The 13,469-nt window shown below is 40.1% G+C and overlaps 1 protein-coding gene across 1 annotated transcript in view; it reads left to right on the top strand.

Annotated features, from left to right (window-relative positions):
- vcam1b (vascular cell adhesion molecule 1b) overlaps positions 1–10,125 on the top strand; it is a 59,677-nt gene extending 49,552 nt beyond the window's left edge. The window contains exon 11 of the mRNA XM_056277524.1: positions 9,862–10,125. Coding sequence (XP_056133499.1) covers positions 9,862–10,022 — 161 coding nt within the window. The 3' untranslated portion in view covers positions 10,023–10,125. The remainder of the gene's footprint in view (positions 1–9,861) is intronic.
- The last annotated feature ends 3,344 nt before the right edge of the window (positions 10,126–13,469 follow it).

Below are 13,469 nucleotides of genomic sequence, written 5' to 3'. Positions count from 1 at the left end.
TAATGTCTCTGTCTTGGTATATAACGTCTCTGTTCTGGTATATAATGTCCCTGTCTTGGTATATAATGTCTCTGTCCTGGTATATAATGTCTCTGTCCTGGTATATAATGTGTCTGTCCTGGTATATAATGTCTCTGTCTTGGTATATAATGTCCCTGTCTTGGTATATAAAGTCTCTGTCCTGGTATATAATGTCTCTGTTCTGCTATATAATGTCTCTGTTCTGGTATATAATGTCTCTGTCTTGGTATGTAATGTCTCGGTCCTGGTATATAATGTCTCTGTCTTGGTATATAATGTCTCTGTCTTGGTATATAATGTCTCGGTCCTGGTATATAATGTCTCTGTCCTGGTATATAATGTCTCCGTCTTGGTATATAATGTCTCTGTCCTGGTATATAATGTCTCTGTCTTGGTATATAATGTCTCTGTCCTGGTATATAATGTCTCTGTCTTGGTATATAATGTCTCTGTCCTGGTATATAATGTCTCTGTCTTGGTATATAATGTCTCTGTCCTGGTATATAATGTCTCTGTTCTGCTATATAATGTCCCTGTCTTGGTATATAATGTCTCTGTCTTGGTATATAATGTCCCTGTCTTGGTATATAATGTCTCTGTTCTGCTTTTTAATGTCTCTGTTCTGCTATATAATGTCTCTGTCTTGGTATGTAATGTCTCGGTCTTGGTATATAATGTCTCTGTCTTGGTATATAATGTCTCTGTCCTGGTATATAATGTCTCTGATCTGGTATATAATGTCTCTGTCTTGGTATATAATGTCTCTGTCCTGGTATATAATGTCTCTGTTCTGCTATATAATGTCTCTGTTCTGGTATATAATGTCTCTGTCTTGGTATATAATGTCTCGGTCCTGGTATATAATGTCTCTGTCCTGGTATATAATGTCTCTGTCCTGGTATATAATGTCTCTGTCCTGGTATATAATGTCTCTGTCTTGGTATATAATCTCCCTGTCTTGGTATATAATGTCTCTGTCCTGGTATATAATGTCTCTGTCCTGGTATATAATGTCTCTGTCTTGGTATATAATATGTCTGTCCTGGTATATAATGTCTCTGTCTTGGTATATAATGTCCCTGTCTTGGTATATAAAGTCTCTGTCCTGGTATATAATGTCTCTGTTCTGCTATATAATGTCTCTGTTCTGGTATATAATGTCTCTGTCTTGGTATATAATGTCTCGGTCCTGGTATATAATGTCTCTGTCTTGGTATATAATGTCTCTGTCTTGGTATATAATGTCTCGGTCCTGGTATATAATGTCTCTGTCCTGGTATATAATGTCTCGGTCCTGGTATATAATGTCTCTGTCCTGGTATTTAATGTCTCTGTCTTGGTATATAATGTCTCTGTTCTGGTATATAATGTCCCTGTCTCGGTATATAAAGTCTCTGTCCTGGTATATAATGTCCCTGTCTTGGTATATAATGTCTCTGTCCTGGTATATAATGTCTCTGTCCTGGTATATAATGTGTCTGTCCTGGTATATAATGTCTCTGACTTGGTATATAATGTCCCTGTCTTGGTATATAAAGTCTCTGTCCTGGTATGTAATGTCTCTGTCCTGGTATATAATGTCTTGGTCCTGGTATATAATGTCTCTGTCTTGGCATATAATGTCTCTGTCTTGGTATATAATGTCTCTGTCCTGGTATATAATGTCTCTTTCCTGGTATATAATGTCTCTGTCTTGGTATATAATGTCTCTGTCCTGGTATGTAATGTCTCGGTCCTGGTATATAATGTCTCTGTCTTGGTATATAATGTCTCTGTCTTGGTATATAATGTCTCGGTCCTGGTATATAATGTCTCTGTCCTGGTATATAATGTCTCCGTCTTGGTATATAATGTCTCTGTCCTGGTATATAATGTCTCTGTCTTGGTATATAATGTCTCTGTCCTGGTATATAATGTCTCTGTCTTGGTATATAATGTCTCTGTCCTGGTATATAATGTCTCTGTCTTGGTATATAATGTCTCTGTCCTGGTATATAATGTCTCTGTCCTGGTATATAATGTCCCTGTCTTGGTATATAATGTCTCTGTCTTGGTATATAATGTCCCTGTCTTGGTATATAATGTCTCTGTTCTGCTTTTTAATGTCTCTGTTCTGCTATATAATGTCTCTGTCTTGGTATGTAATGTCTCGGTCTTGGTATATAATGTCTCTGTCTTGGTATATAATGTCTCTGTCCTGGTATATAATGTATCTGATCTGGTATATAATGTCTCTGTCTTGGTATATAATGTCTCTGTCCTGGTATATAATGTCTCTGTTCTGCTATATAATGTCTCTGTTCTGGTATATAATGTCTCTGTCTTGGTATATAATGTCTCGGTCCTGGTATATAATGTCTCTGTCTTGGTATATAATGTCTCTGTCCTGGTATATAATGTCTCTGTCCTGGTATATAATGTCTCTGTCCTGGTATATAATGTCTCTGTCTTGGTATATAATCTCCCTGTCTTGGTATATAATGTCTCTGTCCTGGTATATAATGTCTCTGTCCTGGTATATAATGTCTCTGTCTTGGTATATAATATGTCTGTCCTGGTATATAATGTCTCTGTCTTGGTATATAATGTCCCTGTCTTGGTATATAAAGTCTCTGTCCTGGTATATAATGTCTCTGTTCTGCTATATAATGTCTCTGTTCTGGTATATAATGTCTCTGTCTTGGTATATAATGTCTCGGTCCTGGTATATAATGTCTCTGTCTTGGTATATAATGTCTCTGTCTTGGTATATAATGTCTCGGTCCTGGTATATAATGTCTCTGTCCTGGTATATAATGTCTCGGTCCTGGTATATAATGTCTCTGTCCTGGTATTTAATGTCTCTGTCTTGGTATATAATGTCTCTGTTCTGGTATATAATGTCCCTGTCTCGGTATATAAAGTCTCTGTCCTGGTATATAATGTCCCTGTCTTGGTATATAATGTCTCTGTCCTGGTATATAATGTCTCTGTCCTGGTATATAATGTGTCTGTCCTGGTATATAATGTCTCTGACTTGGTATATAATGTCCCTGTCTTGGTATATAAAGTCTCTGTCCTGGTATGTAATGTCTCTGTCCTGGTATATAATGTCTTGGTCCTGGTATATAATGTCTCTGTCTTGGCATATAATGTCTCTGTCTTGGTATATAATGTCTCGGTCCTGGTATATAATGTCTCTGTCCTGGTATATAATGTCTCGGTCCTGGTATATAATGTCTCTGTCCTGGTATTTAATGTCTCTGTCTTGGTATATAATGTCTCTGTCTTGGTATATAATGTCCCTGTCTCGGTATATAAAGTTTCTGTCCTGGTATATAATGTCCCTGTCTTGGTATATAATGTCTCTGTCCTGGTATATAATGTCTCTGTCCTGGTATATAATATGTCTGTCCTGGTATATAATGTCTCTGTCTTGGTATATAATGTCCCTGTCTTGATATATAAAGTCTCTGTCCTGGTATATAATGTCTCTGTTCTGCTATATAATGTCTCTGTTCGGGTATATAATGTCTCTGTCTTGGTATATAATGTCTCTGTCTTGGTATATAATGTCTCGGTCCTGGTATATAATGTCTCTGTCTTGGTATATAATGTCTCGGTCCTGGTATATAATGTCTCTGTCCTGGTATTTAATGTCTCTGTCTTGGTATATAATGTCTCTGTTCTGGTATATAATGTCCCTGTCTCGGTATATAAAATCTCTGTCCTGGTATATAATGTCCCTGTCTTGGTATATAATGTCTCTGTCCTGGTATATAATGTCTCTGTCCTGGTATATAATGTGTCTGTCCTGGTATATAATGTCTCTGACTTGGTATATAATGTCCCTGTCTTGGTATATAAAGTCTCTGTCCTGGTATGTAATGTCTCTGTTCTGCTATATAATGTCTCTGTTCTGGTATATAATGTCTCTGTCTTGGTATGTAATGTCTCGGTCCTGGTATATAATGTCTCTGTCTTGGTATATAATGTCACTGTCTTGGTATATAATGTCTCGGTCCTGGTATATAATGTCTCTGTCCTGGTATATAATGTCTTGGTCCTGGTATATAATGTCTCTGTCTTGGTATATAATGTCTCTGTCTTGGTATATAATGTCTCGGTCCTGGTATATAATGTCTCTGTCCTGGTATATAATGTCTCGGTCCTGGTATATAATGTCTCTGTCCTGGTATTTAATGTCTCTGTCTTGGTATATAATGTCTCTGTCTTGGTATATAATGTCCCTGTCTAGGTATATAAAGTTTCTGTCCTGGTATATAATGTCCCTGTCTTGGTATATAATGTCTCTGTCCTGGTATATAATGTCTCTGTCCTGGTATATAATATGTCTGTCCTGGTATATAATGTCTCTGTCTTTGTATATAATGTCCCTGTCTTGATATATAAAGTCTCTGTCCTGGTATATAATGTCTCTGTTCTGCTATATAATGTCTCTGTTCTGGTATATAATGTCTCTGTCTTGGTATGTAATGTCTCGGTCCTGGTATATAATGTCTCTGTCTTGGTATATAATGTCTCTGTCTTGGTATATAATGTCTCGGTCCTGGTATATAATGTCTCTGTCCTGGTATATAATGTCTCTGTCTTGGTATATAATATGTCTGTCCTGGTATATAATGTCTCTGTCTTGGTATATAATGTCTCTGTCCTGGTAAATAATGTCTCTGTCTTGGTATATAATGTCTCTGTCCTGGTATATAATGTCTCCGTCTTGGTATATAATGTCTCTGTCCTGGTATATAATGTCTCTGTCCTGGTATATAATGTCTCTGTCTTGGTATATAATGTCTCTGTCCTGGTATATAATGTCTCTGTCTTGGTATATAATGTCTCTGTCCTGGTATATAATGTCTCTGTCTTGGTATAAAATGTCTCTGTCCTGGTATATAATGTCTCTGTCCTTGTATATAATGTCTCCTTCTTGGTATATAATGTCTCTGTCCTGGTATATAATGTCCCTGTCTTGGTATATAATGTCTCTGTCTTGGTATATAATGTCCCTGTCTTGGTATATAATGTCTCTGTTCTGCTATATAATGTCTCTGTTCTGGTATATAATGTCTCTGTCTTGGTATGTAATATCTCGGTCCTGGTATATAATGTCTCTGTCTTGGTATATAATGTCTCCTTCTTGGTATATAATGTCTCAGTCCTGGTATATAATGTCTCTGTCCTGGTATATAATGTCTCGGTCCCGGTATATAATGTCTCTGTCCTGGTATATAATGTCTCTGTCTTGGTATATAATGTCTCTGTCCTGGTATATAATGTCTCTGTCCTGGTATATAATGTCTCTGTCTTGGTATATAATGTCTCTGTCCTGGTAAATAATGTCTCTGTCTTGGTATATAATGTCTCTGTCCTGGTATATAATGTCTCTGTCCTGGTATATAATGTCTCTGTCTTGGTATATAATGTCTCTGTCCTGGTATATAATGTCTCTGTCTTGATATAATGTCTCTGTCCTGGTAAATAATGTCTTTGTCTTGGTATTTAATGTCTCTGTCCTGGTATATAATGTCTCTGTCTTGGTATATAAAGTCTCTGTCCTTGTATATAATGTGTCTGTCCTGGTATATAATGTCTCTGTCCTGGTATATAATGTCTCTGTCTTGGTATATAACGTCTCTGTCCTGGTATATAATGTCCCTGTCTTGATAAATAATGTCTCTGTCCTGGTATGTAATGTCTCTGTTCTGCTATATAATGTCTCTGTTCTGGTATATAATGTCTCTGTCTTGGTATGTAATGTCTCGGTCCTGGTATATAATGTCTCTGTCTTGGTATATAATGTCGCTGTCTTGGTATATAATGTCTCGGTCCTGGTATATAATGTCTCTGTCCTGGTATATAATGTCTTGGTCCTGGTATATAATGTCTCTGTCTTGGTATATAATGTCTCTGTCTTGGTATATAATGTCTCTGTCTTGGTATATAATGTCCCTGTCTAGGTATATAAAGTTTCTGTCCTGGTATATAATGTCCCTGTCTTGGTATATAATGTCTCTGTCCTGGTATATAATGTCTCTGTCCTGGTATATAATATGTCTGTCCTGGTATATAATGTCTCTGTCTTGGTATATAATGTCTCTGTCCTGGTATATAATGTCTCTGTCCTTGTATATAATGTCTCCTTCTTGGTATATAATGTCTCTATCCTGGTATATAATGTCCCTGTCTTGGTATATAATGTCTCTGTCTTGGTATATAATGTCCCTGTCTTGGTATATAATGTCTCTGTTCTGCTATATAATGTCTCTGTTCTGGTATATAATGTCTCTGTCTTGGTATGTAATGTCTCGGTCCTGGTATATAATGTCTCTGTCTTGGTATATAATGTCTCTGTCTTGGTATATAATGTCTCGGTCCTGGTATATAATGTCTCTGTCCTGGTATATAATGTCTCGGTCCTGGTATATAATGTCTCTGTCCTGGTATATAATGTCTTTGTCCTGGTATATAATGTCTCTGTCCTGGTATATAATGTCTCTGTCTTGGTATATAATGTCTCTGTCCTGGTAAATAATGTCTCTGTCCTGGTATATAATGTCTCTGTCCTGGTATATAATGTCTCTGTCTTGGTATATAATGTCTCTGTCTTTGTATATAATGTCTCTGTCCTGGTATATAATGTCTCTTTCTTGGTATATAATGTCTCTGTCCTGGTATATAATGTCTCTGTCCTGGTATATAATGTCTCGGTCCTGGTATATAATGTCTCTGTTCTGGTATATAATGTCTCTGTCTTGGTATGTAATGTCTCGGTCCTGGTATATAATGTCTCTGTCTTGGTATATAATGTCTCTGTCTTGGTATATAATGTCTCGGTCCTGGTATATAATGTCTCTGTCCTGGTATATAATGTCTCGGTCCTGGTATATAATGTCTCTGTCCTGGTATATAATGTCTCTGTCTTGGTATATAATGTCTCTGTCCTGGTATATAATGTCTCTGTCCTGGTATATAATGTCTCTGTCTTGGTATATAATGTCTCTGTCCTGGTAAATAATGTGTCTGTCTTGGTATATAATGTGTCTGTCCTGGTATATAATGTCTCTGTCTTGGTATATAATGTCTCTGTCCTGGTATATAATGTCTCTGTCCTGGTATATAATGTCTCTGTCTTGGTATATAATGTCTCTGTCCTGGTATATAATGTCTCTGTCTTGGTATATAATGTCTCTGTCCTGGTAAATAATGTCTTTGTCTTGGTATTTAATGTCTCTGTCCTGGTATATAATGTCTCTGTCTTGGTATATAAAGTCTCTGTCCTGGTATATAATGTCTCTGTCCTGGTATATAATGTCTCTGTCCTGGTATATAATGTCTCTGTCTTGGTATATAACGTCTCTGTCCTGGTATATAATGTCCCTGTCTTGATATATAATGTGTCTGTCCTGGTATATAATGTCTCTGTCCTGGTATATAATGTCTCTGTCTTGGTATATAATGTGTCTGTCCTGGTATATAATGTCTCTGTCTTGGTATATAATGTCCCTGTCTTGGTATATAAAGTCTCGGTCCTGGTATATAATGTCTCTGTTCTGCTATATAATGTCTCTGTTCTGGTATATAATGTCTCTGTCTTGGTATATAATGTCTCTGTCTTGGTATATAATGTCTCTGTCCTGGTATTTAATGTCTCTGTCCTGGTATATAATGTCTCTGTCTTGGTATATAATGTCTCTGTCCTGGTATATAATGTCTCTGTCCTGGTATATAATGTCTCTGTCTTGGTATATAATGTCTCTGTCCTGGTATATAATGTCCCTGTCTTGGTATATAATGTCTCTGTCTTGGTATATAATGTCCCTGTCTTGGTATATAATGTCTCTGTTCTGGTATATAATGTCTCTGTTCTGGTATATAATGTCTCTGTCTTGGTATGTAATGTCTCGGTCCTGGTATATAATGTCTCTGTCTTGGTATATAATGTCTCGGTCCTGGTATATAATGTCTCTGTCCTGGTATATAATGTCTCGGTCCTGGTATATAATGTCTCTGTCCTGGTATATAATGTCTCTGTCTTGGTTGGATATCATTGTGTGTCTTGCGGTAAAATCAATGGCTTTGGATAGTAAGTCTTTGCTTATGGAGGGGTAGAACTTTGCTTATGGAGGGGTAGAACTCGCAGATATCAAAACATATGAATGTGCAGTTCTTCTTGTCACCTGTGTTCTTAAACCAGTCTAATACTTGCTCCGTGTGTCTCATTGGTTTATGTATGTATAGCATTTGTGAGATTCACATGTATAATAGAGCTTGATATAATGACTGTGAACTTCAAATCCAGTTCAGAGGAGGGGGAGTGTTGAAGAACAGCTTGTAAAGGCTGGAGGTGCTGAATCCTTGAAGTGGTAAAAGGATGGTTTGAGCGAGGGGCCACATAAGGAGAAAGAGGATAGGAGTGATCAGTAATGCATTGATAATGTACTGACCAGGAGGGACAGGGAGATGCAGCTCCAGCTAGTTGAGGAGTGAAAATTTCAAAAGTGGTTATGCGTGATTACGTGCTGCAGACAAGGTTCAGCATCAGGAAACAGCTGTACAGTCTGTGTCAGAGCAACAATTCTTATATGTGAGATACATTTCAGGAAGGGTAGATGGCACCGAAGCTGAAGGGATGGTGGGAGAGGGGAGAGAAGGTTTTTATGGATGGCGATAAAGGGGAAGGGGAAGTAGGGGGAGCAGCTGGAAGGGAATCTGGAATGGAAGTGAGAGGGATGAGGCAAGAGTTACACGTTAAGATAAAGTCATGTTGTTCACCAGCCTTCTTGGTGGGTGTTAAAGTGTAGCTACACCCGAGGCCATTTTAGTGTGTTTGCTGACATCTGTCAGTGCTGGTTCTTTAGCACACCTACATCCACCAGATCAAGTCCATTTTATCCATTATTCATGTTTTTGGCTGCAGCTGTGTTTACCCTGCTATGCTAACATCACAGAGCCCAAAGATCAGCCTGCTGTTTTTAATTTTCCCCCTTTTCTCCCCAATTGTACCCGCCCAATTACCCCACTCTTCTGAGTTGTCCCGGTCTCTGCTCCACCCCCTCTGCTGATCCGGGGAGGGCTGCAGACTACCACATGCCTCCTCCAATACATGTGGAGTCACCAGTCACTTCTCTTCACCTGACAGTGAGGAGTTTCACCAGGAGAATGTAGCGCGTGGGAGGATTACGCTATTCCCCCCAGTTCCCCCTCCCCCCAAGCAGGCGCCCCGACCGACCAGAGGAGGCGCTAGTGCAGCGACCAGGACACATACCCACGTCCAGGTTCCCACCCGCAGACATGGCCAATTGTGTGTGTAGCGACACCGGCCCTAGCCGGAGGTAACACGGGGATTTGAACCGGTGATCCCTGTGTTGGTAAGCAATGGAATAGGCCGCCACACTAGCCGGACGCCCCGCCCTGCTGGGTTTTTAACCTTTACATGGATTTCAACCTGTAGATGTCAGCAAGTCCAATAAAACGGTCTAGGATTTAGCTACTCTTTAAAGTTGTTTTACAGAATTTGATTATAGAAGCTGCAAACGCTATGGATGTGTTTCAGGTTTATTTGTCATTATGAGTACCTCATAGTGACATGCTTATCTTGTTGGCTCAACACACGTTAGAAACAGAGTTCTTGGTACTTAGAGAACTCTGGATGAGAGTAGCAAGCTTTACTCTGTGCCTGCAGTCAACTCAGCTCTGTGAGAAACTGCATGAAGACAGGAAAACGGTATTGTGTCATTGAAGCGGTCTCCCAAGCGGAGAAAACATAACATAATTTGGAAAGTCAAAAACGATTAATTGACTGATCATTTTATCCTCATCCGTCTTCCTCCTTTCATTCAGAGAGGAGCAGACGTACTCCCTCCGATGTCAGCGTGGTCATTGTGGCTTCGCTGTGTGGAGGAGCAGGACTCGCCACTGCTGCGCTGCTTCTGGACTACCTGAGGAGAAGCAGGAAGAAGGGTTTCTACCAGCTAGCCAAGTCTGCACCTCCTTCAGCATAACCTACACACACATATCTGTCCGACAAGCTTCAGCAGAAAAAACCCTTCCGTCTCCCTGGTACACAACAGGTTGTCGGCCCACCATAGAACAGTCGAGCCATCCATAAAATCCCATAACTTCTCTAACGTCGTGGTCATCATGAAAAAGGGACGATACCCTAAAACTTAAATGTACTGAGAACCACAAGCTGTGCAGGTACAACCAAGATGAAATAACACTACTTCTGAAATAACAATTAGCCCACATTTGTTGAATTCACTAAACAGTCAAAACCATCAGCAGAAAAACCCACAGAAGGTTTTTATTTGGTCCATTAAAGTGAACTACTGCAGTATTATAACAATGAACTGACATGATGTGGAATGTGAATTATACGGATCAGACTCCCCCGTCGTACTGTGGAAATACTCCATGTCTGTGTGTTAAGTGGGGACATGATAACACACTGTCTTTAGATAATATGTTTGGAATACATAGATCAATACAGAGATCAATAAGTTTGGAATACATCGATCAATACAGAGATCAATAAGTTTGGAATACATAGATCAATACAGAGATCGATAAGTTTGGAATACATAGATCAATACAGAGATCAATAAGTTTGGTATACATAGATCAATACAGAGATCAATAAGTTTGGAATACATAGATCAATACAGAGATCAATAAGTTTGGAATACATAGATCAATACAGAGATCAATAAGTTTGGAATACATAGATCAATACAGAGATCAATAAGTTTGGAATACATAGATCAATAAGTTTGGTATACATAGATATATACAGAGATCAATAAGTTTGGAATACATAGATCAGTTACAAAATGCCAATGGTTCTCGTCAGAGTTGCTCAGTTTCTGTGTCAACAAGTTAACTCGGTTTGTGTGTTAGTACTATGCTACATAGACATTATGTGTTGATATGTTTTAACTTCATGGGGAAATGTTCGCTAGGTCTGTGATGAACTTATCAGCGCAGAATGTAGCTATGTACAGTATCCCATCAAGTCTTTTTTATTAAAACTATTTATTTCTTAACTTTTCTTTCTGTTTTATTCTTTGTGTTCTCAGCTGGTTTTGTCTTGACCAGGACGGGTCAGATAGCCCTTCAGCTTTCAGTTTCATTTTAACTACACTCATTCACAAGTCTCTGGATTCTGTCTGATAAACACATGGCCCATGATCAGCTAGGGTCAATCAAAGTGATTAATAGAATGTCCTCTCTGCTCCTGCTGCCGCTGGTACCGGGACACACTGCTCACTGTACTGAAGCTAGTACTAGTTACTGTACAAATACTACTCATGTACTAATAACACTACCAGCACTAACGACTTTACTAGTACCAACACTATCACTAGTTAATGAGCTAATACCAGCACTATCACTAGTTAATGAGCTAATACCAGCACTATCACTAGTTAATGAGCTAATACCAGCACTATCACTAGTTAATGAGCTAATACCAGCACTATCACTAGTTAATGAGCTAATACCAACACTATCACTAGTTAATGAGCTAATACCAGCACTATCACTAGTTAATGAGCTAATACCAACACTATCACTAGTTAATGAGCTAATACCAGCACTATCACTAGTTAATGAGCTAATACCAGCACTATCACTAGTTAATGAGCTAATACCAACACTATCACTAGTTAATGAGCTAATACCAACACTATCACTAGTTAATGAGCTAATACCAGCACTATCACTAGTTAATGAGCTAATACCAACACTATCACTAGTTAATGAGCTAATACCAGCACTATCACTAGTTAATGAGCTAATACCAGCACTATCACTAGTTAATGAGCTAATACCAACACTATCACTAGTTAATGAGCTAATACCAGCACTATCACTATTTAATAGTTGACTTCCCCTGCCTCCCCTGGGTAAGTCAGATCACACCCTAATATATCTGAACCCCTGCTACGTGCCCCTTGTGAAACGACAGTCTGTGACCACAAAAACAGTGAGGAAATGGTGGGAGGAGGTCTATGTGAAACTCCAGGGCTGTTTCGAGGTCACAGACTGGCAGGCTCTCTGTGAGCCACACGGAGATGACCTGGACGGGGTCACACAGGGTGTGTCACCGACTAGACTATATAAACTTCTGTGTGAACTGCATTGTCCCTGAAAAGACTGTCCATTGCTATTCAAATAATAAGCCATGGGTAACGAATGACATCAAAGCCATCCTGAATGAAAAGAGGAGGGACTTTAGAGCTGGAAATAAGGAGGAGGTGAGAAAAATCCAACGGGACCTTAAAGTGAGAATCGGGGAGGCTAAAGATAACTACAGGAGGAAGTTGGAGCAGAAACTCCAACAGAACAACATGAGAGAGGTCTGGGCTGGTATGAAGACCTTCACTGGTTTCAGGCCGACTGGCAGCAGAGGAGGGGAGGGCAGCGTGGGCAGGGCCAGTGAACTTAATGTGTTTTTTAACAGATTTGACACAATGACCAACCGCCCCCCCCCCGGTCTCATCTGTTGCCTGCCCTCACCAACCGTCAACTTCACTGCCCCTCCCTCCCCCTCCTCCTCCTTACATCTCCATAGCCTCCAGTGGGGGCCCTACTCCCCCCCACTCCCTGGGTTCCTGGACTAATGGTCCTCTCCATCCTAACGACCCCCCCCCCCACACACACACACACCTGTAACAGCTACAGTGTGCTTCACGGTTGACCATGTCAGAAGACAGTTGATGAGACTTCACGCAAGCAAGGCGACAGGCCCGGATGGTGTTAGCCCCAGGGTGCTCAAAGCCTGTGCCCCTCAGTTATGTGGAGTGCTTCACCATGTCTTCAACATGAGCCTTAGACTTCAAAAGGTCCCCTTGCTGTGGAAGACGTCCTGTCTCGTTCCTGTGCCTAAAACGTCACATCCCAGGGACTCCAAGGACTACAGACCAACTACAGACCGACTACAGACTCTTGAAAGACTCATCCTGGAGCAGCTTCAGCCCATGGTCAAGCCACACTTATACCCCCTCCAATTCGCCTACCAACCCCGACTGGGAGTTGAGGATGCCATCATGTTCCTGCTTAACCATGCCTACGCCCACCTGGATAAGCCAGCAAGCACTGTGAGGGTCATGTTCTTTGACTTTTCCAGTGCCTTCAACACCATCCGGCCAGCTCTACTGGGTGAGAAGCTGACAGCAATGCAGGTAGATGCCCCCTTTGTGTCCTGGATTGTTGACTACCTTACTGGTAGACCACAGTATGTGTGCTTGCAACACTGTGTGTCAGACAGAGTGGTCAGCAACACTGGGGCTCCAAAGGAAGGGAGACAGGACTGTCCCCCTTCCTTTTCACCCTCTACACCACAGATTTCAACTACCATACAGAGTCCTGCCATCCTCAGAAGTTCTCTGATGACTCTGCTGTAGTCGGATGCATCAGTGAGGGTGAGGAGGCTGAGTACAGGGCTGTGG

Source organism: Lampris incognitus, chromosome 3, assembly GCF_029633865.1.
Source record: "Lampris incognitus isolate fLamInc1 chromosome 3, fLamInc1.hap2, whole genome shotgun sequence".
Lineage (NCBI taxonomy): Eukaryota > Metazoa > Chordata > Actinopteri > Lampriformes > Lampridae > Lampris > Lampris incognitus.
Note: the sequence above shows the minus strand (reverse complement) of the source record. Positions and strands in the feature narration are given on the sequence as shown.